This window comes from Vulpes lagopus, chromosome X (assembly GCF_018345385.1).
Source record: "Vulpes lagopus strain Blue_001 chromosome X, ASM1834538v1, whole genome shotgun sequence".
NCBI classification, from domain to species: domain Eukaryota; kingdom Metazoa; phylum Chordata; class Mammalia; order Carnivora; family Canidae; genus Vulpes; species Vulpes lagopus.
The window spans coordinates 31281376-31307795 of record NC_054848.1 but is presented as its reverse complement, the minus strand read 5'-3'; the positions used below and the strand labels follow the sequence as shown (position 1 = coordinate 31307795).

The following is a 26420-nucleotide window of genomic DNA, read 5'->3' as shown; positions in this document are numbered from 1 at the left end:
AAGCCCTGAAACAATTTCTGTAACCAGGTGAATAAACACTTCAATGACCAGAAAGCTATAGAGACAAGCACTTATCAGTTTGAATCATGAATCAGGGTTATTGTGCACCCAATTGCTGTCATTTTTACTGATCTATAAGCTTCCTGAGGACAAGAACTTAGTATTATTTCTTCATCATTTGAATCCCTTTAAAACAAATCCAAATGAATGAGTTAAACTCTTAAATCTTCATTAAATTTCATGAAGTTTCTAACAAAAATAGATTTTAAAAAGTAACGAAACATATGAAGAATGTAAGAGGTACAAATATTACAATTAAACAATCCATTTTTAGGACAAATAATTAAATAAAATACAACTAAATCATTTTTATTTGTTTAAAATCATTTTTATACGTGAGAAAACATATACTATGTCCAGAAAATCAATCCACACAATTAATCCTCCACAAAATTCTTTATTTAAAAATTTTTTTTCTCCGTAAAAATTCTTTCCTAACTTTCCCAGTAAGCATTTCTAGTTCTTTCTCTCCATATTAAGATTGGAATCACACAATTACAGACCAAATATTCTGATAACAAGTTGTATATTACTATATAGTTTCCATCTCAAAAATCACAATGTTAACTGCAAGTCTAAAATCTGTCTTAAGTCAGAGAAAGACAAATATTATATGATCTCACTTATATGTGGAATCTAAAAAACAAAAAAGAATGAATAATCAAAAAAATCTAGAAAAAGAACCATAAATACACAGAACAAAGCAATAGTTGCCAGAGGGGAGGGAGTGGGGGGATGGGCAAAATGGGTGGAGAGGAGTGGAAGATAGAGGCTTCCAGTTATGGGATGAATAGTCATGGGGATGAAAGGTACAGCATAGGGAATATAGTCAATGATATTGTACTGGCATTGTATGGTGACAGACGTCAATACACTTGTGGTGAGCACATACATGTAGCATAACATATAGACGTCTCCAATCACTATTTTATATACCTGAAAATAATGTATTATTGTACATTAGATATACTTCAGTCATTCAATCAATAAATATAAAATATCTTTTTCTGGAAAAAGAAAAAACAAGGTTGTTGGCTAGAAACAAAATTTTAAAAACCATGACCTTTCTAAAAGGGAGTTTATACAAAGGGGAGACACTCAAGGTTCCAATCAGGTTATAAACTGCCACAGGTCAGGCAAAGAAAAGAACTGAAGAAGAGATATCCTGAAATAGAAAGATATAGTAGTGAACATTCTCAGCAGCTCAGTCATTTGCCCACCCTAGAGGTGGCTTGGGCTGAGGCCAGAATGCCAGAACACATGACCCAATTTTCAGACTCAGCTGAGGAATCCCTGAGTAGTGATATGGACTTAACAATAGTTTGATCAACAGGACTGATCCCTGTACCCAGTAGCATGATTAGGGAAGAGACTCAAAAGTTTCAGTTACTGCCCATGAATACATTCTCTAAAGGTGATGCATATCAGTGATCCAGAATAGGATAAAAGGTGTTACAGGAAAGCAGGATAATCAATAAAATATAAATATCAATGGTCAGACCTTGAAATTTGTACATAAAGTGTTAATAGGTTCATCTTTTAAGTGCCCACTCACCTGCTGACCACTGAAACTACATCATTTCTTCTTTCACTCGATCACCAGAACCCCGTTTCCTAATGTTAGATTCCCCACTATGCATTTACACGAAATCAGAGAATTAGGTGCACCTGGGGCAGCCCTCCACATCCCAGAAGTGGTTAGGAGGCACCTCTCTGAGAAAAGACGATTATTTCCTTCCACAAGAATTGTGATCACACCTACTGTCATGATACTTATTAAAGCACAAAAGACAATGATCCAAATATTTTAAGCATAAAGGACAAGAAAATTCTCTAAGATTCTATCTTTAACGGTAAAATAAAGAAACTTAGTAAACATAGGAATGGTAAATAATTATAGACATAATACTGAAAAGAAGCTGACTTCAAATACTTCATTATGTTTTAATCACACCTATGTGTGATATTACAATACAATGTGCCACTAGTTAGCATTCATTGCATTCAAATGAGTACTACCATTGCCCCTAAGCTTAAAAGAACAAAATTCTATTTCAGACATTATTTTTCCACTGGCTTTTTTTTTTTTTTAGTTTTTTCTGTTCACACACACACAAAATGATATATTAGAATAAAAATTGATCAAACAGGGACCATGTAATTATTTTCAATCAGATATTATGTGGATAGATACAACTGATTTAAGGTAGAAATGGCTGAAAATTATAATCAGAGCTAACAATTATACATACCTAATATGTCATTCTTTTTTTTAAGACTTTATTTATTTATTCATGAGACACACAGAGAGAGAGAGAGAGAGAGAGAGAGAGAGAGAGAGGCAGAGACACAGGTAGAGGGAGAAGCAGGCTCCATGCAGGAAGCCCAACATGGGATTCAATCCCGGGTCCCCAGGATTAGGCCCTGGGCTGAAGGCGGCGCTAAACTGCTGAGCCACCTGGGCTGCCCCCTAATATGCCATTCTAGTCGCTAACAACTTGTAGACCATTTGGAACTGAAAATCAGAGGCTGGGTCTTTTTTATTAAAACAGTGAAGTCAAAGTTTGGGTTAAGTTCTCATTCAGCTAGTCATATTTTTTGATGCCACAACCACTGTCAGCATATCCAACTAGCTAGTTATCCAAAGAAGTAATACCCTAGGTCACAAGATAGAATGAAAGAATGAGCCACAGAAGAGCGACAACCAATAATGAAAATGTCATACTCAGCGAATATGCCCCAAGGATGCAAACACTAGGAACAATTTTCCACATGAAATTCTAAAAGACAAGGATCTTCTCTATTGTGGTTACTGCTATGTCTTGGGGTCTTAACATTGCTTATTTATACACTAAGCTCTCAATAAATATTTGTTGAATAAAGTATCCCATAATCTAGCATCTTTGTTTAAAAAGGCTGAAGATAATAAGTTCTAGAGTGAAATATGCCACTATCTACTTGATTCTAGTTAAATTGCTTACCCTCTCTGTGTTTCAATTTCCTCATTTTATAAAATGTGGAAGCTGGGCTAAATCAGCAGCTTTCAAATTATATTAATCAGAACCCTAGGCTTATGAGAATGTGTTTCATGGACCATTGCTGGGGATAAAATAACAGGTCAGAGGAGGATAAGCAGACAGTTCTGAAGCATCTTCTCTGGTTTTGAACAGAGAAGCTTCTCATTTACCTGATTTATATATTGGGAGTTTCATAATATTTAAATCTCCCTTCCAAAACAACTATTGTTATTGTTGATACACTCTCAAATAATCAATGGGTCAAGAAAAAAATCTGGGGAAATTAGAAAATACTTTATAATTAATGAAAATAAAGATAAAGCATACAGAAATGTATAAATTCAGCTCAAGCAGTAATTTATAGCTGTAAATACCTATAAGGAATTTTATATCTATAAATTCATATAACAAAGAAGAAAAGAGATCTGAAATTAATAACCTAAATGTTCACTTTAAGACACTGGAAAAAGAAGAGCAGCCTAAACTGAAAGAAAGTAGAATGAAAAAAAATAAAGATTGAAAGAGAAATTAATGAAATAGAGAAAACAGGGAGAAATCACTGAAACCTAAAGCTAGTTCTTTGAAAAGATCAACAGAATTGACAAACATTTAGCTAAATGAAACTAGAAAAAAAGAAAATATTCAAATTATTAGAATCAGAAATGAAAGTAGGGACGCCTGGGTGGCCCAGGGGTTGAACATCTGCCTTTGGCTCAGAGCGTGATCCTGGTCTGAGGATTGAGTTCTATATCGGGCTCCCTGCAGGGAGTCTGCTTCTCTCTCTGCCTATGTCTCTGCCTCTCTCTCTTTCTCATGAATAAATAAATAAATCTTAAAAAAAGGAAGTAGAGGCATTACTTTTGCCTTACAGAAACAAAATGGAATTTAAGAGAATGGTATAAACAATTGTATGCCAAAAATTACACAATTTAAGTGACACAAACCACTGAAACTGACTCAAAAAAAAGAGACCATCTAAATAGATCTACATAACAAGTAAAGATATTGAATCAGTAACTAAAAATTTCCCAAAAAAGAGAAGCCCATGACCAGATGGCTACATTGGTGAATTATACCAAACACTTAAAAAAGAATCAACACTAATCCCTCTGAAATGCTTCTACAAAAATAAAAAAGGAAGGAATATTTCCTAACTCATTCTATAAGGCCAGCATTACCACACAGACATCATAAGAAGAACTGTAGACCAAAGTTTCTTATGATTATAAAAACAAAAATCAATGAAATTCTAGCAAATAGAATTCAGCAACATATAGAAGAATTATCAGCATTATTATCAGTCTTAAGGTGCTTGGGATGCTATAAAAAATGTCTTATAAACAACACATTCATTTATCACAATTCTGGAGGCTGAAAGTCTAAGGATGGGGTGCCAGAAGAGTCAGGTGAGAACCCTCTTCTGGGTTTCAAATTTCTCTTTGTATCCTCACATAATAGACAGGGTGAACTAGCTCTCTGGGGCATCTTTCACAAGGATACTAATCCCACTCATGAGAGCTGTGTCCTCCTGATCTAATCACCTCCCAAAGATCATACCTTCTAATATACAATCACCTTGGCCATTAGGTTTTCAACATATGAATTCTGAAGGGATAAAAACATTCAAACCATAGCAATTACCAAATGGTATTTATCACAGGGATGCAAGTTTGGTTTAACATCCAAAAATTAATGAATATGCTATAACAAGAGAATAAAAAAACAAAATCTACATGTTCATCCCAATTATGCAGAAAAATAATTTGAAAAAATACAATACTCTTTCATGAGAAAGACACCCAACAAACTAGGAAGAGATGGGAACTTCCTCAACTCATACAGGGCACCTATAAAATACCTATAGCTACCATGCTACTTAATGATTAAAGACTGGATTATTTCTCCACAAATTAAGGAAGAAGATAAGAATGTGCCCTTTTATCACTTCTAACATTCCACTGGAGGTATTAACCAGATCAATTAGGTAAAAAAAAATATATAAACAATCCATTTCAGAAGGGAAGATGTAAGACCATCTCTGTATGCATATAAAATTATATTGTATATGGAAAATCCTAAGGAATCCAGTAAAACATATTAGAATTTAGAAACCAATCCATTAAAGCTACATGATATAATTTTAATACACAACAATAAATTGCATTTCTATACATTTGCAATGAATAATCCAAAAATGAAATAAAGAAAACAATTTCATTTATAATATCATGAAAAAGAATAAAATATTTAGGAATATATTTAACAAAAGAAGCGCAAAACTTATACTCTTAAAACTACAAAACACTGCTGAAAGAAATGAAGGAATATCTAATGAAATGGAAAAATATTGCATGGTCATGAATCACAAGACTTAATATTTTTAAGATACTATCCTCTCCAAATTGATTTATAGATTCAATGCAACGTCTATTGGGTGGCCTGTTGGCTTGCTTGCAGAAACTGACAAGCTGATTCTAAAGTCCATATAGAATAGTGAGAATATCAGAATAGCCAAATAATCTGGTTAAAAAAGAGCAATATAGTTGGAATAACACTTTCTGATTTCATAACTTACTACAGAGCAATAGTAATCAGAAAAGTATGGTATTAGCCTAAGGAAAGACATATAGATATATGGGATAAAATAGAGAACCCAGAAACAAACCACATATTTATGGTCAACTGGTTTTCAACAAAGGTGTCAAGATAATTTAATGCAGAAAGAACAGTATTTTCTTTTTTTAAAACCCATTTATTTATTTATTTATTTTAGAGAGAGTGAGAGAGAGAGAGAGCACAAGCAAGTGTGGAGAAGGGCAGAGAGAGAGAATCTCCAAACAGATTCCCCACTGAGTGCTGAGCTGGATGGGGGATGGGACACAAGACTGTATCTCACTACCCTGAGATCACAACCTGAGCCAAACTCTCACAACCTGAGCCAAAACCAAGAGTTGGATGCTCAACCGACTGAGCCACCCAGGTACCCCAAAAGAACAGTATTTTCAAGAAATGGTTCCAAGACCACTGGGACAGCCACATTCAAAAGAATGAAGTTAGACCCTTACCTCAAACAATATAAAAATATTAGCTCAAAATGGGTCAAAGACCTAAATGTAAGGACTAAGGCCATAAAATTCTTAAAAGAAAATAAAATTAAATCTTCATGCCCTCAAATTTGGCAATGGATTCTGAAATATGATATCAAAAGCAAGAAATACAATCAATAACAAAAATAGATCAGTTAGATTTCATTAAAATCAAGTACTGCGCTTCAAAGGACAGTCTCAAGAGAGTGAAAAGACAACCCATGGAATGTAAGAAAATATATGCAAATTGTATATCTGATAAGGTATCTAGAATATAGATTGGACACTTGCAAATCAGTAAGAAAAAGACAACCTAAACAATGAGTGAAAAATCTGAATAGACATTTATGCAAATGATATATAAATAGCCAATAAGGATATGAAAAGAAGCTCAACATGCTGAGGCACCAGGTAAATACAAATCAAAGCACATAAGATACCATTTCTACTCACTAGGATCACTAAAATTAAAAAGTTAGATAATAAGTATTGCGGTGATACCGGAACCCTCACGTACTACTGTTGAAATGTAAAATGGTATGGTGACTTTGGAAAACAGTCTGGCAGTTCCTCAAATGTTTGAACGTAGTTGCCAGGTGACCCAACAGTTCTACTTACAGCTGTATATATACACACCCAAGAAAAATGAAAACATATGTTCACCTAAAAACTTGTACAGAAATGTTTATAGCAGTATTATTCATGGTAAGCAAAAGGTAGGAGTAACCCAAATGTTCATCAAATTATGAGTGGATAAACCAAATGTGTTAGCCAAACAATGTGATATTATTTGGCCATTAGAAGGCATGAAATATGGATACATGAAACAACATGGATGAACTATGAAAACACTATGCTAAGTGAAAGAAGCCAGTCATAAAATACTACATGTGATATGATTTCTTTTATGTGAAATCTCCAGAGTAGGCAAATCTATGTAGAGAGAAAAATTAATGATTTAAACAATCAGGCTTGGGGGAGGGGTGGATAATAGGAAGTTGATAGCTACAGGGTTCTGAGTTTCTTTTTGAGGTGATATAAATGCTTTAAAATCAACTGTGCTAATGGTTACACGTATCTATGCAATGTATTGAAAACTATTGAATTGTACACTTTAAATAAATTGAAGTGTATGGCATGTGAATACTTTATAAAGTTATTAAAAATGAAATACATAAGTAGAAGAGTAAAGTTTTAAGCATGAGTACAGATAAATACCCTTTTATTTTTCTCTTGATGTAAATTAAAATTTATATCAGGTATTTATAAGACAGGTATTGTCTTTAATGATTATGATTACAAGTCTTGGAAGGTAGACTATAACAGAAACTATTACATTTATAATTAAATATAAATTTAAAGATCACAGATAGAGAATTACATTCTTTTCTTTTCCTGGTTTTTATTCTTTTTGATCTGATGAGATTTAAATGTAGTATATGGATTGCTGATTTCCTTCTGGAATTTAATAACATTCTTTTATACACTGTCATTGGACTTGATGGTTTACAATTGTGGCAATCCTATATGAAAAATTCATTTGAATTATATTTCTAAGTGAATTAAAGAAATTCCATTTCAAAAAGGTTTGTAAATTTAAAGAGTTTTTACTAAAACAAAAACCAAAAACCAAACCTGTAACAAATTTACCACCACAAGTTTAACTATAGCTATTTTGAGAAAAATGAACTATAGCACACTTTTAAGATTAGGTGATTTGGTGATATGGACAATAAAGTATAGTGGATCGCTTTAACTCAGTTTAATCATTAAAACTAACATTTTAAATGTACTCTGTTAAATGAAATTTACTTTTATTTTATTTGAAATGCATTTGTGATTATTTGATATAACTTAGAGATGTAGGGTTTATTTGTCAAAACAGTTAATAAATTTTAAGCGGGAATTTAAATTCTTTTTTATTGCAATAATTTTGCAGTCTTATTTTCATACTGAAGGATAATTTAGCCATTACAATAATATATAGAATTCTTATAAAATGGATAGAACCATATATAGTGTTTGTTACTAATAATAAATTTTCAGTATAGTTTATAATCACATTACATATTAAATAGCTGCCATGGAAAAATTGAGTGAATATTTGTCACCTATTAGGCTGCTGATTATTAGTAAATGTTAGAAAATTAAGAAAATTGCAACCAAATGGGAGAAGATACAGAACAGTGTTCTTACAAAATGTATTTCTAATATGTCTGCCATAGAGCCCTTGAGAGAGAACAAGAAATTGGGTCAATGTGAAATACTAGAAACTGAAGAGACAACCTAGAAATGAGGGTTTTGAGCTCTGTGTAAGTGATCAGCAAAACCAGCCTAGAGCACTTTGAGTGTTCTTGCACATATTTTTCATGGATGGCATAAAATACACAGGACCCTCTATACTGGGGAAGTAATAAGTGTTCCTGGACCCAGTGGAGATTTCCTGTTTACCTGTATTCATTTAAGGTCCATAAAACTCTTCCTGTTATAAATTTCAACATCCCCAGAACCACAAGTAGATGAGACTTGAAGTCAAGACCTACAACCAGGTAAAAGTCTAGGTTTTCTGAGGCCTGAGATTTAAAATTTAGGGACGTTCTTCAAGAGAAAGAATATAAAATTGAAAATATAAAACTAGGTACAGGAACTAAGAAGTGGGGGTCAAAAAAGTGAAGAATCATAAAATTTATGTGTCTTTGGTAGTATAGTAAATCTGCCTCTGAAATCACTAAATGTTTCAGTAATATTTCACGGTCAGATTTAATAGTTCTAGTGCCTAGAGTTGAAGTACTTTAAAGGTGATGAGACTAGAATAGAATTAATAGGTATATCATATAGCGCTTAAATTCTTAACATATGTTATCCCATTAAATCTGCACTTCATTGAGAAGAAATAGATGTGATTACTTTGTCCATTTGTGAAGTACTGATGAAGACCTGAATCATTAACAGTGGGAATAGAGAAGAGAAAGAAATAAATTACAGAAAATTTAGAACTACAAGATGAATTGTAGGTAGGAGTTCAAAAGAGAGAAGCTTCAAGCAGTATGCCCAGATTTCTAATATAAGAGACAGGATGGATATATGTTCCACCATATGAAAAGATGAAGATTATATGATAAGAAACAAATCAATGGAGAATAAAAATACATTCATTTAGAATCTGAGGGGTAAATCTCTCTATTTGTGTATCTATTTGCAGATATGTATCTAGGTAGGCATATCATATGCCTCTGAATAAGTTGAAAAGAGAAGAAAAAGGGTAGGAATAAATATAAATGTTAGTGATGTTAAGGGTAATTTTAACTATGGGAGCATACAAAATCCCCAATGGGATACATTAAAAGTAATAATAGCCCCACTAGGACAAGTATAACCTTGAAGATTCCCATATTGATGGAGTAAACAGAAGAACTCACAAAAAGACTAAGAAGAAATCTTGGCAAGGGGCTGGAGAAGCAATGCAGGGAACAAGGATAAAGCCTTAATATCAAATGTCTAGAATTCTGACCAGATGCCTAATCATCCAGGTCAAATGCAACAGAGGTCCAAGAAGATGAAGACTGAGAATGATCCACTGGATTTAGTAAGTAGAAAGCAGCTAACCATTTTACTACAGCAGTAAAGCAGAACCCAGATGTGAGAGGTTGCAAACTAGTTATGCAAGAATAGAAACTACAAATGAAGATAGCGCTACTCAGAAGTATGTTTGTCTTGGGAAAGGTATGAATATCGTTAGGTATTGAAGCTTGAGAAAGTTGGGGAGCCAAAAGTGAAGGAATTACTCTCAGAGACGGAGCCGTGATAAATGGCAGAACAGAACTCAAGAGCAGGCTATCTGGGATAAGATAAAGGTTGATAGAGTAGATTCCTATTATTTGGAGACTGAAGGTAAGGGGGTAAGGAAGAGTGTATGCTCATGTAGTCCCCTCTCCTCTATGACAGAGATGACACAGTCATTTGTCCAGTGGACGTTGGGAGATGGGGAAAAATTGGTGTAAAGAGGATGTTTGAAAAGACTCAAAACTGCTTGGAAAGGTTGTAATGAGCCATGCAAGGGTCCATGGAGAAGCAAGTAGAAGGATCGATGCCTAGATGCGATCTAAGACAGAATATCTACTGGGAGAACTAAATGAGAAGAACTATAAAACCACCTGTCACAGCGTTTTGCATATTGTTGGTGCTCAACAAATATTAGACCTACTCTGGTCCACTAACACAAAGGAGTCACAGGATCTTTGAGACCTATGAAGTGGAACAAGTAATACCTCTTCCATGGGAAAATGTTGTCATGTAGGTACATCTGATGCATTTGTAGAGATGGATGCACCTACTTGTGTGCATACACTCTTTCTCTACAGCTTCATCTCCGTCAGTTGAAAGCATGAGAATGTTAAAGGGTGGGATGGGAAAAATAATACCTTCCTAAATGATGGAGCTAAAAGAAATATGAATTTAAGTAGATTATTTTAAATAATTACAGTAGTAGCTATTGTTAACCAGAAATGTAGAATTTTCATTAGGAATTTCAGAAAGGTAAAGACTAATAGGCAACAGAAGACAGCCACTTTTCAATACCTCAAAACTAGTTCCTTCTGATGACATTAGAACTTCAAGAGATTATGAAAATGATCCACTTCTACCCCTTTCCTGCTATTAGCAGGAACACTGGGATCTTGACTTCTCCAGATAAACACTTGTCATTTCTTTCTTTCTTCGTGCCTCCCGTTAAAAAAAAAAAAATTAGAAGTGTCCGGCTGGCTCAGTTGGTAGAGCATGTGACTTGTGATCTTGGGGTATGAGTTTGAGCCCCACACTAGGTGTAGGGGTTATTTAAAAAAATAATTTTTTTTTAATAAAACAAGATTTGTTTCTATATTAGTATATTCATTGCTAGGAATTTGCTGGTTCTCTTCAAAGTGGCTTACATCACAAAGATAAGCCTTTTTCCCCTACAAAGATAAGCCTCTTAAATGCTTAACTCCACTATTCTTTGTCTCAAATTCTAATAGAATGTTATTTATTAAACTTAAAAAAACAACATACGTTCTTTTCTTTTTCATTAATCAAGTCCACTGCTTAACAACAGAATGTACACTGCACTGTTTAGGCTATGTATTTTATTTGACCTGTTACTATCTTGAGTTAGAATATTCTGTTTTTGTAAACTTAATTTATTTAAATGTATGCTGAAGGAAGTGGAAACAGAAACTTGGGCTTCAGGCTTCCTCTATAAAGTCAACTGCATAGAAAATCAAGTTGGACAGGAACCGCAATATGCAAATCATATTTTAAAACTTTTGTGCATGATCTTTTAAAATTCACAGCTCTATTTTTCTTAATTCTCACAATAATCTTCTCACTAAAATGGATAGTTTACAATTGATATGAAAGAAAAATATTAACTTTTGAAAATTATCTGAATGAAAGGCCTTTCAATATAGATAACTTCATGCTTATTTATGATTAAACAGCATCTTAATATGCCAAGTTTCATCATCTTGTCCAAAGGATTTGATGCTCAAGAGTATTGAGTGAATGGCTGAATAAGTGAATTGTTTGGACCCGGAATCCTAGCTGGGCTTATACACACACAGTTTTATCCAGTTATCTCAAAGGGGTTAAAAAATTATCATTATAAAATCTTCATTTAAAAATTTAATAGTACATTGAAAAGCTGGAGGTAATAAAGATTAAAAAAAAAAAAAGACAACAATTTCACTTAAGAGCTGTCACCAGCCTGACAGCTGATGAGTTAAATATACCCTCACTGTGGTCAGGAGGATTTAAGCTTTTCTGTTTATTGTTTTGATTTTGAATGTTTAGACAGGGTGCCTACTCTCCAGCTTGTCTCAGGCCCCATCATCCTTCTTACCTTAGACCAGTCCTAATTCATAAATCCTTGTTACCTGCTTGGCCACTTAGCATTTGAATCTGGGATCTGAGATCTCCCAGGAAGGTAAAAATGGACAGATTACCCTGTACACTTATTTTTTGTAACCACCTTTTCAGATTTAGAAACATTTTATAGTTAACACAAAGCCACAGGAAAAGAACAAAAGAAAATATAAACAAAACCTAAGTTAGCAACAATATAGAGTCCATGACATTGGAGTTATGATACATTGTGGGAACATCCCTAGTAAAGAAATTACAATCCTATTATCATCCACCAGCTTGGAAAGGAGTGCAATGAAAACAAATTAATTTTGGGCGCTTTATTTTTTTTTTTAAGATTTTATTTATTTATTCATGAGAAACACACAGAGAGAGGCAGAGATATAGGCAGAGGTAGGAGCAGTCTCCATGCAGGGAGCCTGATGTGGGACTCGATGCCAGGACTCCGGGATCATGCCCTGAGCCAAAAGCAGACGCTCAACTGCTGAACCACCCAGGTGTCCCAATTTTGGATACTTTAAATTATTTAGTCACATTGTTTAAATTTTATTGTTTATATTTGATAATGTAAATGTACTAATATTCTATGAAATCTGGGTTAGTCTTTCCTAATTACAATAACAGAATAAAGGGGAACCAGGAGACCAAGAGTAAATATTCAGTCATTAAAGGCCCTAGTTCAGATCAAAGATAAATTACTCATAAATAACACATTGTCTCCTTTGATATGCTCTTGCCACCAACATCCCTTCTACACTTTAAAGCTAGCCAGAGCCTCAACTCCAGCACAACTCCTCTAACCAATTTCACTTAATGTTTCTCAAAGAGCACTTACTGCCTTTATCAGACAACTACTCTTTAAGAAGGAGTAATAACAGGTCTGCAAATTTCAGTACCAGCAATTTAGCATTTAAACTCAGTACATAATTTAGATTATTGTGCTACAGTATGTTGGTTATTTATGATGTAAAGTAGTCAATAATTGATATTTATGTACACTGAACTATCTCTTTAATAACATTACAAATATATCCTATTAGTAGAGATAATCTCTTTAAATTTTAGTATATCATAGAGCCTGGGACAGAGCTAGATATTGCAGTCCACATGTTACTGATTACCTGTTTTATTTGCAGGTTTAATTCCTCGAGAGTGGGTCAATTTAGCTTGAGTTTCTGAAATCTGAGGAATGTAGATTTTCTTGGGGATATCAAAATATTCTGGAAGGCTCAGTTCTGCTGTGTATAAAATGGATTTAGGCTTCTTGAGCTTTGAGGTATTAAAGAGCATACAAGTCTGCAAATAAACAGAGAGTAAAATTGGAATGTAATTCTGTTAGCCTTTACCTCCAAAACACACCAAGGGAAAAAAAAAAGCATTATGCATTTAGAGTCCACATTTGGGGAAAAATTCACCAAGGGATGGAATCTGTTCGATCTTTAGACACGTTATTATTTTATTTTATTTTTTATTTTATTTTTTTTTCTATTTATTTATTTATGATAGGCACAGAGAGAGAGAGAGAGAGAGGCAGAGACACAGGCAGAGGGAGAAGCAGGCTCCATGCACCGGGAGCCCGACGTGGGATTTGATCCCGGGTCTCCAGGATCGCGCCCTGGGCCAAAGGCAGGCGCCAAACCGCTGCGCCACCCAGGGATCCCTAGACACGTTATTATTTTAATTGGTGGAAGATAACACTAACATGTTTTTTAGAACCAATGGAATCATCCTTTATTAACAGATGCTCAATGTCCCAAGCTCTAATCCTTTCAGTGTTGAGGAATTCATTGCTTCAGGGAAAAACCAATTCTACTGCTGAATAGCAGCATTGAGAAAGTGCTTCCCTCCTTCAGTTGGTCCCTGTGTTCCCTGATATCTAACCCTTGAGTTCGAGTTCTTAGCAGAAGCACAGTTAGTCCTCTCTCTTTTCCTAATAACAATGTTGTGAATATATGTGTGTATATGTGTGTATGTACACATATATGTGTAGAAGATTAAGGCCTGCCTCTCCACAGACAACCAAACATATTTTTTTCTTCCTCCCTCCCCCATCCCAAACATACCTTTTATTTATTTTATTTTTTTTTTCCAAACATACCTTTTAAATAGGTTTGATATGTTTAGTCCCTTCAACCACTGCTTATAAATGTGGGTCACAACAACTCAGCAACATGCATATGCTCCTCAAGACACAATCTAGTCAACATTGTCCTTCTTAAAATGTAACACTGAAGGGAAAGCCAGTTCTCTAAGTGTGAACCAAGCAATGCAAAGCCCAAAGGTAGGCATTCATTTATATTTATCCGGATGCTCTATTGCTAACCATATAGTACAGCCCAATGGTTAGTCCAAGCACTCTTGAAGACAGACTGGCTGCATTTATAACCCAACTTTAAGTAAGTGTGGCCAGCCTATTAACCAAAGCCACAAAGTTTTCATTTGTAAAATATGGGCAACAATAGTACACCCTGCCTATATCCCTGGTATGAACATTTAAAGTGAAAACAAAAATCCAGGTCCTTGAAGCATATTTTATACTCAATAAATGCTGGCTATTAGTATCATTATTGTCATCATCATCATCTTGATCGTGGTCATGGTATCATTACTCAACAAAAATAAATGTTGGTGCCATCAGCAATTTTCTCATTCACTGGGTTTGTTATCTACAAAATCCACAGGGATTTTTTTCCCCACAAAGTAACATTTTTCAACTACTTTAGTTTGGTAATTAAAATCATGTAAATCAAAAAACTTAATTCATTTACATTCATCATCACTTGTGTTTGGTTCATTTTTCTAGTCACTGCGAACAAATTATATATTCACATTAGCAACCGGCTCTTTAACCTAAATGTGTATCATCTGCCTTTTATATCTTCAAGTCATTAAGTCATGATATATTGACATAGACCCTCTTCTTGGCAAAACTCTAGCCAGGCTCCTCCAACTCCTCTTCTCAAGTAGCCCTCAACCTTGGCTTACAATAACTACAGATTTTCAGCACAAACAATTTTTTCTACCCCCTTCCCCTCGCCCCGACTAAGAGACTTAATTAAACAAGCACTGACATAATTTCTAACAGCTTAAGGCCATATCCCTAGGATGATCCCACTTCCCCTTAAAGTGCCTACCTGAGAGAGCTTAATACTGCCATGAGAATATACTGTTTGTTTCAGCCAAGACCCAATGACAGGTAGATAGGCCCCTAAACCCCCTCTTATCAGAGCAGTTACTTTAGAAAGCTTACTATTGTAAGTCCTTTCTCTACCTCCCTTTTTTTATTCTACTCCCATCCATCCCTTTCTCTCTCCTTTCTGAGATGTAAGTTTTCTGCCACCCAGAGCTATTTTCTTAAGGACCTCAGAATGCAAACATTCAAGGAGATAATGATCCCAGCCAGGTAGGTACCTTGTTCTAACTTGTATCACTATCTCCAGTCATAAAGATTCCAAGTTTGTCTTCTGCTGATAAGCATCAATTAACAAATCCAGATCACACTGACCAACCCTCTCCCACTTATAAATGTCCACTTTCCTGATTCTGCCCATTATCATTAAGTTCCCAGCTCATTATCCCTCTTCACTTTCTCATCCTCCCTTTAAAACTCCCAGTTCCTTCTGCATAAATTTCAGGTTAGTTCATGCTGGATCCTTCTCCCTATTGCAACAGTTACTGAATAGAGTCTATCCTCATTTCTTTATCTTTGACAGTACCAATAGATTCATGATTCAAAGTACATTTAAATCATACAAATACAAAAACCATTTTCTTTACCCTTCTGAATCCTCACAAAAGAGATCTTTTAGGCTTCCTTTTTAAAACATATTAAATTTCAAAATTTCAATGATTTTTCCTACCATTTATCCCAGAGTATATATAGCATGGCTTTTAAAACATAAACTTGAAAAAGTTAACAGAAAATAGAAGGAAACTACCCTGTAAGTTCTGAATCTTTCCAATAGCACTGAGTATATCGTTAGAGTTGATTTATTAATGGCCAGAAGAATGTGAATTCAATAAATGAGTGCTAAGTGGTAAAGTGTCAGAAACTCATGCTCCTGACAAAAGATCCTGTCTCTCACAGTATAAAGTAGATACATCATACTGCTATTACTCTATAAATATTTCAAAAATTAAAATTTCACATGGTTGTCTACCAAAAAAATTTAGTCAAATGTGTCACTTTTCTTTGGTAGAAAAGTGATCACATATATTTGATTAGATTTAGTTCTAAACAGATTTATTTCAAGGATTATTTTAGGTTTTGTTATGTAGTTATTTTACGCTATAACTGAGTATTCTAGACTTTCATTCATTCCATTATACAATTTCCTGGTAGTAGACTAAGAAGTGAACATACGACCTGAAGACTATGCAGGAGAAGGAAAAGAGTAATGGATGAAGGGGCAAAAACCTGGGTCTATTCTTATTCTGTCACAAATCAGTGGTGTGACCTTAGGCTGCCATCCTACTATTTTGGGGTCTTGGTTTGCACGTCTGTAAGAATAAGAAGTTGGACGATGTGTCTCTCTGTGTCTTTGATTTTTTTCTCAGCTTTATTTTTTAAAAAATATTATAATCATTTATTTGACAAAGAGAGAGAGGGAGCACAAGCAGGAGGAGCAGCAGGCAGAGGGAGAGGGAGAAGCAGGCTTCCTTGCTGAGCAGGGAGCCTGGCACTGGGCGCCATCCCACAACCCTGGGACCATGACCCAAGCCAAAGGCAGACAACCAACTGAGCCACCCAGGCACTCCTCTTTTTCAGCATTAAAATACAATGATGTCTCTACCATGATATGGCTGTAACTGCCACCTGTCATTAAGGGCAACAGAAGTCTTTTTATGCCTCAGTCATTTTATTTTTTTGTATTACAAGTATCATTATACCTTCTCTACTTTTCTCCATGGGGTCATTGAAATAATTTGGAAATGTGCACATAAAAACATGTTGGAAAAAATGGTATAAAATACTATATAAGGAGAGAGTATTTTTGAAGTTAATCTTGTTTACTGTTCCCCTGCAAAAATTATCAGCATTGTTGTATTTCAAGAGTGCATTGATAATTGCACTTGAAAAGAACGCTTTATGATTAGATGTATATGAGCACAATAAGGTGCATTTATGAGTTCTGATTTGCTGCAGCTGGTTTTCTTAAACTGGAACATTCAACTCTTCTCTAGCTACTTTGTAGATTTGGAAAGTTTTTGCTGAAATCAAAAAATGTGTGATATTCACAGAATTCAAAGAAGTAGTAATTTTCAGGTAAAAAAAACTTGGAATTTTTAAATTTAGAGACTATTTAAAACATTTCAATTTTAATTTTAAAGAAGTCAACATTTTTTTCATAAATGATGATGATGACGATGATGATGATGATGATGATGGTTGCTGTTATTTCCACCAACCAGTCAGGAGAAGTACACACATACAGATACCCATCCTGCAAATGTGGGAGATAAACAAGGATAAGTAAACAAGATGACTGTGACTGAAAAATCAGGCTATGAGGCAAGCTGCATAGACACAAAGACCTCAGGCTTACAATGTTATTTGTCTGTGTGGGCACATGTTCAATTCAATTAAACAGTGACAGAGCACCTGTCACACACAAGACAATAAGGGCTAAACAAAAAACACATAACAAAGATTTTTAATTTCATGGCACTCGTAATCCTAGAGAAGCAGGGAAATATAAAAATAAATATTATACAAAACATAGTTTGATAAATACAATAATAAACACAGAGTGTGCTGGATTCCAGAGAAAGCTAAAAGAAGGAGAAAAACAAACTATATACATGCATAAATAATAGAAAGGGAATCCACTGAAAAAATCCATCTCCTTCTAGCATTTCTCATTTAAATAAAATGTTTTGATAAGAGGTAAGAATGAAGAAGCTCAATTTTTTCTTTTTTTTAAGGTTTACTTATTTGAGAGAGAGAGAGAGAGACAGTGGGGGTGGTGCAAAAAGAGATGGAGAGAGAGAATCTCAAGTAGATTTCCTGCTAAGCACAGAGCCCAAGAAGGGGGCTTGATCCCATGAGATCATGACCTGAGCCAAAATCAAGCATCAGGACACTTAACCGACTGAGCCACCCAGCACCCCTAAGGAAAACAAATTTAAAAGGAAAGAGAGATGGGATGCCTGGGTATCTCAGCAGTTGAACATCTGCCTTCAGCTCAGGGCATGATCACGGAGTCCAGGGATCGAGTCCCACATCGGGCTCCCTGCATGAAGCCTGCTTCTCCCTCTGCGTAGGTCTCTGCCTCTCTCTGTGTCTCTCATGAATAAATAAAATCTTAAAAAAAAATGGAAAGAGAGAGACAGCAAGAGAGTGTACTATGATAGGGTTAAGGTTTGAAAAGGTCACATGTCAAATATTTCTATTGTAATTCTATACTGAAAGTTGGATAAAAACCTTCCCAAATTCACTGCTCTGTAATAGAAGTAACCATGTTGGTATGAACTGAAGAGAGCCATCAGCTTCTTGAATGCATAGTGTAGATGGGTCATTCCAGGGGGCATCAGAGACTTGGGCCTTGATATTTTTGAGCTAATCAGAACTTAAAAGTCCAGGTCATCCATAAAATATTATCATTAAATGTTAGATATTTGTGCTTAGACTGTACTGATTCTAGCATTCTAACAAAAAAAGAAATCATCCCTATGATGCTGAGTATTTTGTTGCAATATATATAAGGTAACATATGAAGGTAAATCTCCAACAAGGATGAAAACATTTACCATTTGTTCCTACACTGATCAAAGATTTATTGACTACCTTTGGCATAGCATACTTTTCTAGGCACTGGTGACATGAGAGTTGACTGAACAAATATCTTCTCACAAATTCCCTTGCTGGAGATAGATAATGAGTAAACAAACAAATATATTACTCTCAGGTGGTAAATGCTATCTACAGAGAAAGTGGAAGGATATTTAGCATTTGAAAAGCACCTGGTAGAAGTGAGTAATGCTTTAAAAAAAAAATACAAAAAGTACAAGCATACCTCATTGGTAGCATTCTAGCAGGCCTGAAGTAATTGAGGGAAGTAGCCTCTAATATCTAGAAAAACTCACCACAGAAGTGCACAGGGCATGGGGAGCACGCCTTGGGATTTTTAGATGAGCAAGGAGGCCTGTCCTGAGGAAGTGACATGAATGAATGGGCTCCAGTGGAGAAGGTGAGATCAGGGAAGGGATGGGACTGACTGGGAGGGTCATGAGGACTGTCCTAAGGATGTTGGGGTTTATTCTGAATGAGCTGGAAAGCCAAGAGAGGAATCTGTGCAGGGGAGCAATGTGACCAGGTTTACATTTTGAAAGAATCACTTTGGTGGCTCTGTGAGATTAGACTGTCCCTTACTTCATTTATACAATGGAGTTCAAGATATAATAATAGGATCAATAGTAATAGTAGTAACAAGAACAACAATGCTGCATATATAGAGAACACTTATTTATATACTAGGTAATGTGGTAAGCATTTTACATAATTATCTCACTTAGCTTCCATCAATTACCAGTATCTTTGGATTAAAAATTAAGAAAAAATTGAAGATTGATGATTTTGAAGTAACCAGCCCACGTTCACACAGGTAGACAGTGTCAGAGTCTGGATTCTTAACCTGGTAGTCTGACCCCAGGGATGAGCCTTTCTAGATGCACAGACAATCCTAGACAACTTTTAGAACCTATCCCTCTTCACTCCCTTCCAGAGATTTACATTTAATTGTTCTAGAGCAGGGCCGGACACTACTATTACTTTAAGTTCTCCAGGGCATTCTAATGTACAGTCAGAACTGGAGGCAACTGGGGATTCAGTGGCCACACTGTAATGCCTAAATGTACTAGTATCCTAAGTCACCACTAATTTAGTTATCACTACTAAAATTAGCAGTCATGCTAACATTCGTAGAACACTTTATTTCAGACTTATTTTTTAATGAGGTAGAAAGAAAAAAAGTTACTGAGCTTTTTTGAGAAAACCAGCATTCATCATTTTCCCATGTAAAAATGTTACAACTAAGTAACAACTCTGCATCATTTTATTTATTTTATTTAAAGATTTTATTTATTTATTCATGAGATATACAGACAAGAGAGGCAGAGACCTAGGCAGAGGGAGAAGCAGGCTCCCTGTGGGAAGCCCAATGTGGGACTCAATCCCAGGACCCAGGGATCATGAACTGAGCTAAAGGCGGACACACAACTACTGAGCCATCTAGGTGCCCCTCTGCATCATTTTAAAAAGAGAATAGTTTATGTGCATCACCTGCCCTGCATTCTCACCTCAATCTTGGTCAGCCCCAGGAGCGCGACGGCCACACGAACACTACTGCTTTCCAGAGTACCTGTGATCAGCCGTCGCTCATACTCTATATCTGACATCTGCTGCTGTGCTGCAAACGCCAAAGCTTTTTCCTTGGCTTCATTCGTCAGTGGCAACTTAAGGTCCACATCCAAGATTTGACGGAGCTCACATTTCAAATACAGAACTGGATTTTCCTTACTAAGCGCTAGGGGAAGCAAAAGCATTCATGACTGCAATGATCATTTATGCCCTTGACAAGCTATCCAGAATGGACTTGGAAGGTTTAAAATACAGAACTGTAGCTGTGGTCTTTATCAACCAGAGTAACATGGGTAACTCATTTAGAGTAGTTCTGATTCAGTAATTCAAGAAGAGTAAGTCTTCTGGAATTAAAGGTATTTTGCCAGCATTCTCTAAAAAGAATGCTCAAAAGAACTCAAAGGATTCTTTTGTAGAAATATCAACATTAAGTTCAAACATTAAGTGATCATTGTGCTATCAGTGATTAGAAGGTAAGGGAAGTAGAAATAAATGTAAAGACATCATCTGTTGGGGACCGCCAAGAACTGGCATTTTCTTTCACTAACAACCTAACACTTCAGAATGTAGGGTAAAGTTCAGGTAATATATTACAATATGTAGAATTTGAGAGCATGGCCATTTCTCAATTATTTGGGAAACTGAAAATTTGCTGAGTAAATATTTTGAATGCCACATTTCAATATTTAACAGAAGAATGAACAATAAGGATTTAAAGAAAAGCACCACTGACATTGTTTTCATTGTTAATCTGGCGCTCTACTCCATGAATGTTGACATAATAAAGTTAAAGGGAGCCTTCCAAAAGACTTCCCAGTTTTTACTGGGAAAAATTTGCTGTGAGTACGCTTGGACGACTCCATGAGGAACAGCACTGTCCTTAACATTTTAAATGAAATAAAACATATGTTTACTCTACCTTCCTCTGGAGAAATGTTGTAGTCAAGTGGAGCTGAAGAATCCTTTGGGAGAAAGGAGGAAGGCAAGGGGATCATGCCTTTTCCTTCCACAACGTAAATTAATTCTCCAATCTAAAACACAACCACACAATGATATTAAATTTCAAAAGCCCAGAAAAAATCAGGATAAATCTTTCTGCTTTGAGAACAATCTGTATGCTATAAAAACATCCATGCATTGTGCATTGCTAAGCAACTGTAAGCCCTAAATGAGGAGTGAAAGGTAAGGCTTAAATATAGCCCTCCCACAGTGTGGAGGAAACTTTGTATGTGCATCCAGAGCAGGGAGGCGTATTAAGAAGGCCCCAGGATGGCACTGACAGCAATTGATCTTTGCAGCTGTAAATATCCTTGGTAGACTGCTAGCTTAAATCACATAAACAATCAAGGAAGAAAATATTTTTTCCTTCGTTCTGTAATTTATTGTTGGAGAGAAGTAACATCACTTTTGCATGTCTGAGCTCTCAAGTGTTGATATTTTAAAGTGTAGTTTTTTTTTTAAGTGAGCATATGAGGATCTGTAGATCTTTTAGAATAAGTAATTAGGCAAGAAATACAAAAGAGTAAACAGAAAGAGTAAAAATAAAAGTGGGGTCAATGCAAGGGCAGCAACACAATATGGGGAAAGATCAGTAGAGGTCAACATGCTCGTCATGCTAGTACTGCCATTTACTAGCTACTAAGCCTCAGGTAAATTTAGTAAATCTCTGACTTTCAGTTTTGGCCTCTGTAAAATGGGATGATCAAAAAAAAAAAAAAAAAAAACCAAACCAAAACCCAGTTCATTTTAGAAATCTAGAGATTAAATGAAAAGGAAGGGGAGAGAGGGAGTCTCTAAAGACATATGATCCAATTGGATGAATATTATTTAAATCTTGATTCTGAAGGGAAGGAGAAAATGTCACCCCAGAATATGCCGCTTTGCTATATTAATAATTTTGAAATGTAGGCACTTAAAAGACAGCAAATGCAAGGAGAGGCTTTCTTGAACTTGCCTTATCTGCCTAAAGACAGATCCTCCAAAAGAAACTCAAATATCATAAATTCCCTCCTTGTGGATTTCACAAACCAAGGACTGACTCTTACCAGAAGGAGCCTGAAAGTTGATACTGTACACCAAACTTTATCACAAAGTATCAGGTGTCCTGTCTATTCTTCTAAGGGCCCATTCATCTTTCCTAAAAATCATTTACTCTCCTCTAAGTGGCCAATGTCCCTTTCTCCCTTTTCTCTCTTAAGATGGTATTGAGCCTGAATTCTAAGCTACCTTGAGGAATTCCTCATTTTCCCTTGGGTACCTCTCATGTATATAGGAAGTATGCATGTTAATAAATGTGTATTTTTTTCTTGTTAATCTGTCTTTTATTACAGGAGACTCAACCAATAATTCAGAAGGGTAGAGGAAAAATAATTTTTCCTCCCCTACAATTTGAACAAAGACACTTAAAAAGAAATGACAGAAAAAATGTACAAACAATCATGAGATAATCAGGGAAATACAAACAATGCCTGGTTGTTTGATGTTAAGAAAAAAAACTTTACAATATTTTTAGTAATATCAGTATCAATGTTATGTCAAAAAACCAAAGTCTTCTTGTTGTAGAGATTCTTACTAAATGATCTGTGGAAAAAATTATGTGATGATTGGAATTTGCTTCATTATAATGATGTAACAAGTTAGGCCATGCACTGTTGAAGCTGGGAAGAGAGTACAGGGGGGATTAATTGCAGTTTTTGTTTACAGAATGGTATTTTATATTTTTCATAAGAAAGTCTTAAAAACGCTTATTTATATCTTAAGAAGTAGAATCATAGTAACGCTGTAGCAAAGACTAAACAAGGTTAACACATATGAGGAACCCAACCCTTTGCCTGGCACTTAGTAGGCACATAAGAGAGATCCATTTAAATGGAGAGGGATCATTTTTTAAGAGCAAGGCTTCCCAAACTTTCATGACATATAAATCATTTGAAGATATGGTTTAAATACAGGTCTGACTGAAGAGATCTAGAGTAGGGCCAAGACTTGGAGGACTAATGAAAAAGAGCACTGGCAAATTTAGTGCTAAGCCATGTGATGGAGATTCTTCTGCCAGAATGACCTTGTGAAAGGCATGTAACTAACTACTGGGAAAGCAAAAGGAAACAAACTTAGCTTCCATGCTGGGATGGTAACTAGTTTGAACTGCCCCACCATCTTAAAACAATGTTAACTGTATGCTTGAGAGACTATTCCAGAGACAGCACACATAAATTATATAAAAGGAAATTAATCACATAACAAAAATACATAACCTAAGATATTGTAAATATCCTAGATAACATATGAAATGGCAAAAACTGAAAATTAATCTAGAAATTATAAGAATAAACAATTTCTGATCACGAAGTCAATTTATTTATAGCTACCCTATAAATAAAAACACTGATTGAGATTTGTTTACAATAAGGTTAATGGTCATCTACTCTCATATGATCATGTTCCACAGAATTGTATTAATTATAACCCACAATTATCTTCAGTTTATGCTGAAAAAAGAAATATGGAAAACTTTGAATATTTTAAATTGTTTAGCAAAGGGCAGCCTGGGTGGCTCAGCATTTTAGCGCTGCCTTTGGCCCAGGGCGTGATCCTGGAGACCTGGGATTGAGTCCCACGTCAGGCTCCCTGCATGGAGCCTGCTTCTCCCTCTGCCTGTCTCTGCCTCTCTCTCTCTGTCTCTCTCTCTCTCTCTCTCTGTCTCTCTCTCTCTCTGTGTCTCTCATGAATAAATAAATAAAATCTTTAAAAAAATTGTTTAGCATTTAAATCCATACAGTCTGGATAACAAACAGTACATTATATAAAATTTTCATATAGTACTTTTTCCTAAGCAACCTTGTACTCTGCAAACATAAATCCAAGCTAGCCATCTGAAATGTGTTTTCTGTGTGTGCATGTTTTACTACAAATACAACTGAGTGATCAATACTAATGACATGGAATTTTTTTGATGATAATTGAAGTACTCAACAAAGACCAGGGAAAATATATTAAGTTTTTACTTTTATTTTACTTTTTTTCTCATTTTTATTTTTATCTAAAGAAAAATCAGTTGTTTTACCCAAAATATAATATTCATAAGAAATCAGACTCGGTGAGTATAGAGTTACCAAAATTACACTTTTTCTTAAAAGTGTGCCTGAATGAAACCTGATCTATAGCTTGTCTTCTCAATCAAAATGAATACCAACTCATGGGAGTTGATACAAAAGGATCAAACCACTATTTGCCAGGGTATTTCCCTTAAATATGCATTATAAAAAAGCCTCCTAGCCATGGATTAGTCAACTAAAATATCAGTAACTAAAACTCCACTCAATTCCATTTAATTCCACCTCTTACACAGACGATATATTATCATTTCTCAAAAAATTATTTTGTCTAACTTGTTCATTTTCAGTGTTCTTTTTCATTAAAAAGAAACTTAATTGAAAATAATGCCTGTGTCAGAAAATTGTTCAGGAAAATCAACTGTGGTATCATCTAATTATTTCCCTCTACTTTTCTTGCAATAAAATCAGACCAGGAAAGGAATAAAAAAGCAATAAAGAACTCCCTTAAAGCAGAGAAGTCCCTTACATTCCAAGTCTGGAAGCTGTGACAAGAGAAATGAAATTATCTGACACATAACAGATACTTGTCAATGTGAGCTATTCTAATAAGCTATTAAATTTCCTTTCCGCCCTTAATTTCATATTTTACAGCCAGGATGTTTACTTGGGTTTTTATTATATTTTCCAGAAAGATGCCAAAGCCCATTGTCCATTGTAAGAAACCCTCACAAAAGATATTTTGTTCTTCCTGTGTATCTAGTTAAGTGTAGTCCTCAGATAAGACAGTTGCACACAAATTTACAAGACCAGCTGTTAACGACCTAGAAATGAGGAACACAAACAATGAATCGGCAGAAAAATTTTAATCCTAGCTCTGTTACTAATTAGCTGGGTAACCTTGGACATGTCATGGATACCCTCCAGACACAAATAACCTTAATCTTAAAAAAAAAAAGAAAAAAGCATTTTAGATAGAAAATCCCCATGTTGTTTCATAGGTCTTCAAATTCTACTTATTTTTTAATCTTGGGCCTAGACTTTGCTGTTTTGTGATTTATTTGTTTAAAGTAGCTGAGCAATATTATATTATTTTGATGGCTAAACAGGCATGTGAGAGCTAAGCTAAAATTCTAAAATGTTAAATTCCATACACTAGAGAGAGATCATTAATCACTGTAGGCGGCTATTTGGCATTGGCATAATTATGATGTGAAACTGACCAGTAAGAATAATTGCTGTTCTTTTAAAATATGATCTTTCATAGAATGAGTGTTCTAGGAGACTCAGGGTGAACAGAAAATATATAAAGAGGTTTGTAAGCTTGCACTAAAATGTTCAACTTTCTTAACACAATTTCTTTTTTAAAGACTTATTTATTTATTTGAGAGAGAGAGAGAGAGAGAGAGAGAGAGAGAAAGAAAATCCTTAAGCAGACTCTCTGTTGAGCAGGGAGCCAGAGGCTGGGGATCAATCCTAGGACTCTGAGATCATGACCTGAGCCAAAATCAAGAGTCAGATGCTGCCGGGACACCTGCACCCCGATGGTTAAGCAGCAGTGTCCACAATAGCCAAACTGTGGAAGGAGCCTCGGTGTCCATCGAAAGATGAATGGATAAAGATGTGGTTTATGTATACAATGGAATATTACTCAGCCATTAGAAACGACAAATACCCACCATTTGCTTCAACATGGATGGAACTGGAAGGTATTATGCTGAGTGAAGTCAGTCAATCGGAGAAGGACAAACATTGTATGTTCTCATTCATTTGGGGAATATAAATAATAGTGAAAGGGAATATAAGGGAAGGGAGAAGAAATGTGTAGGAAATATCAGAAAGGGAGACAGAACATAAAGACTCCTAACTCTGGGAAACGAACTAGGGGTGGTGGAAGGGGAGGAGGGTGGGGTTGTGGGGGTGAATGGGTGACGGGCACTGAGGGGGG

At 35.3% G+C, this 26420-nt stretch overlaps 1 protein-coding gene across 6 annotated transcripts in view; it reads right to left on the bottom strand.

Moving 5' to 3' along the window:
• The window catches only part of CFAP47 (cilia and flagella associated protein 47), a 492283-nt gene that overhangs the window by 192472 nt on the left and 273391 nt on the right, over nucleotides 1-26420 (bottom strand). For all 6 annotated transcript variants that reach the window (XM_041740236.1, XM_041740239.1, XM_041740237.1 and 3 more), the window contains 3 exons: nucleotides 21340-21451; nucleotides 20360-20586; nucleotides 13183-13357 (listed from right to left, as the gene is read on the bottom strand). In XM_041740236.1, the coding sequence (XP_041596170.1) occupies nucleotides 13183-13357; nucleotides 20360-20586; nucleotides 21340-21451 (514 nt within the window). The remainder of the gene's footprint in view (nucleotides 1-13182; nucleotides 13358-20359; nucleotides 20587-21339; nucleotides 21452-26420) is intronic.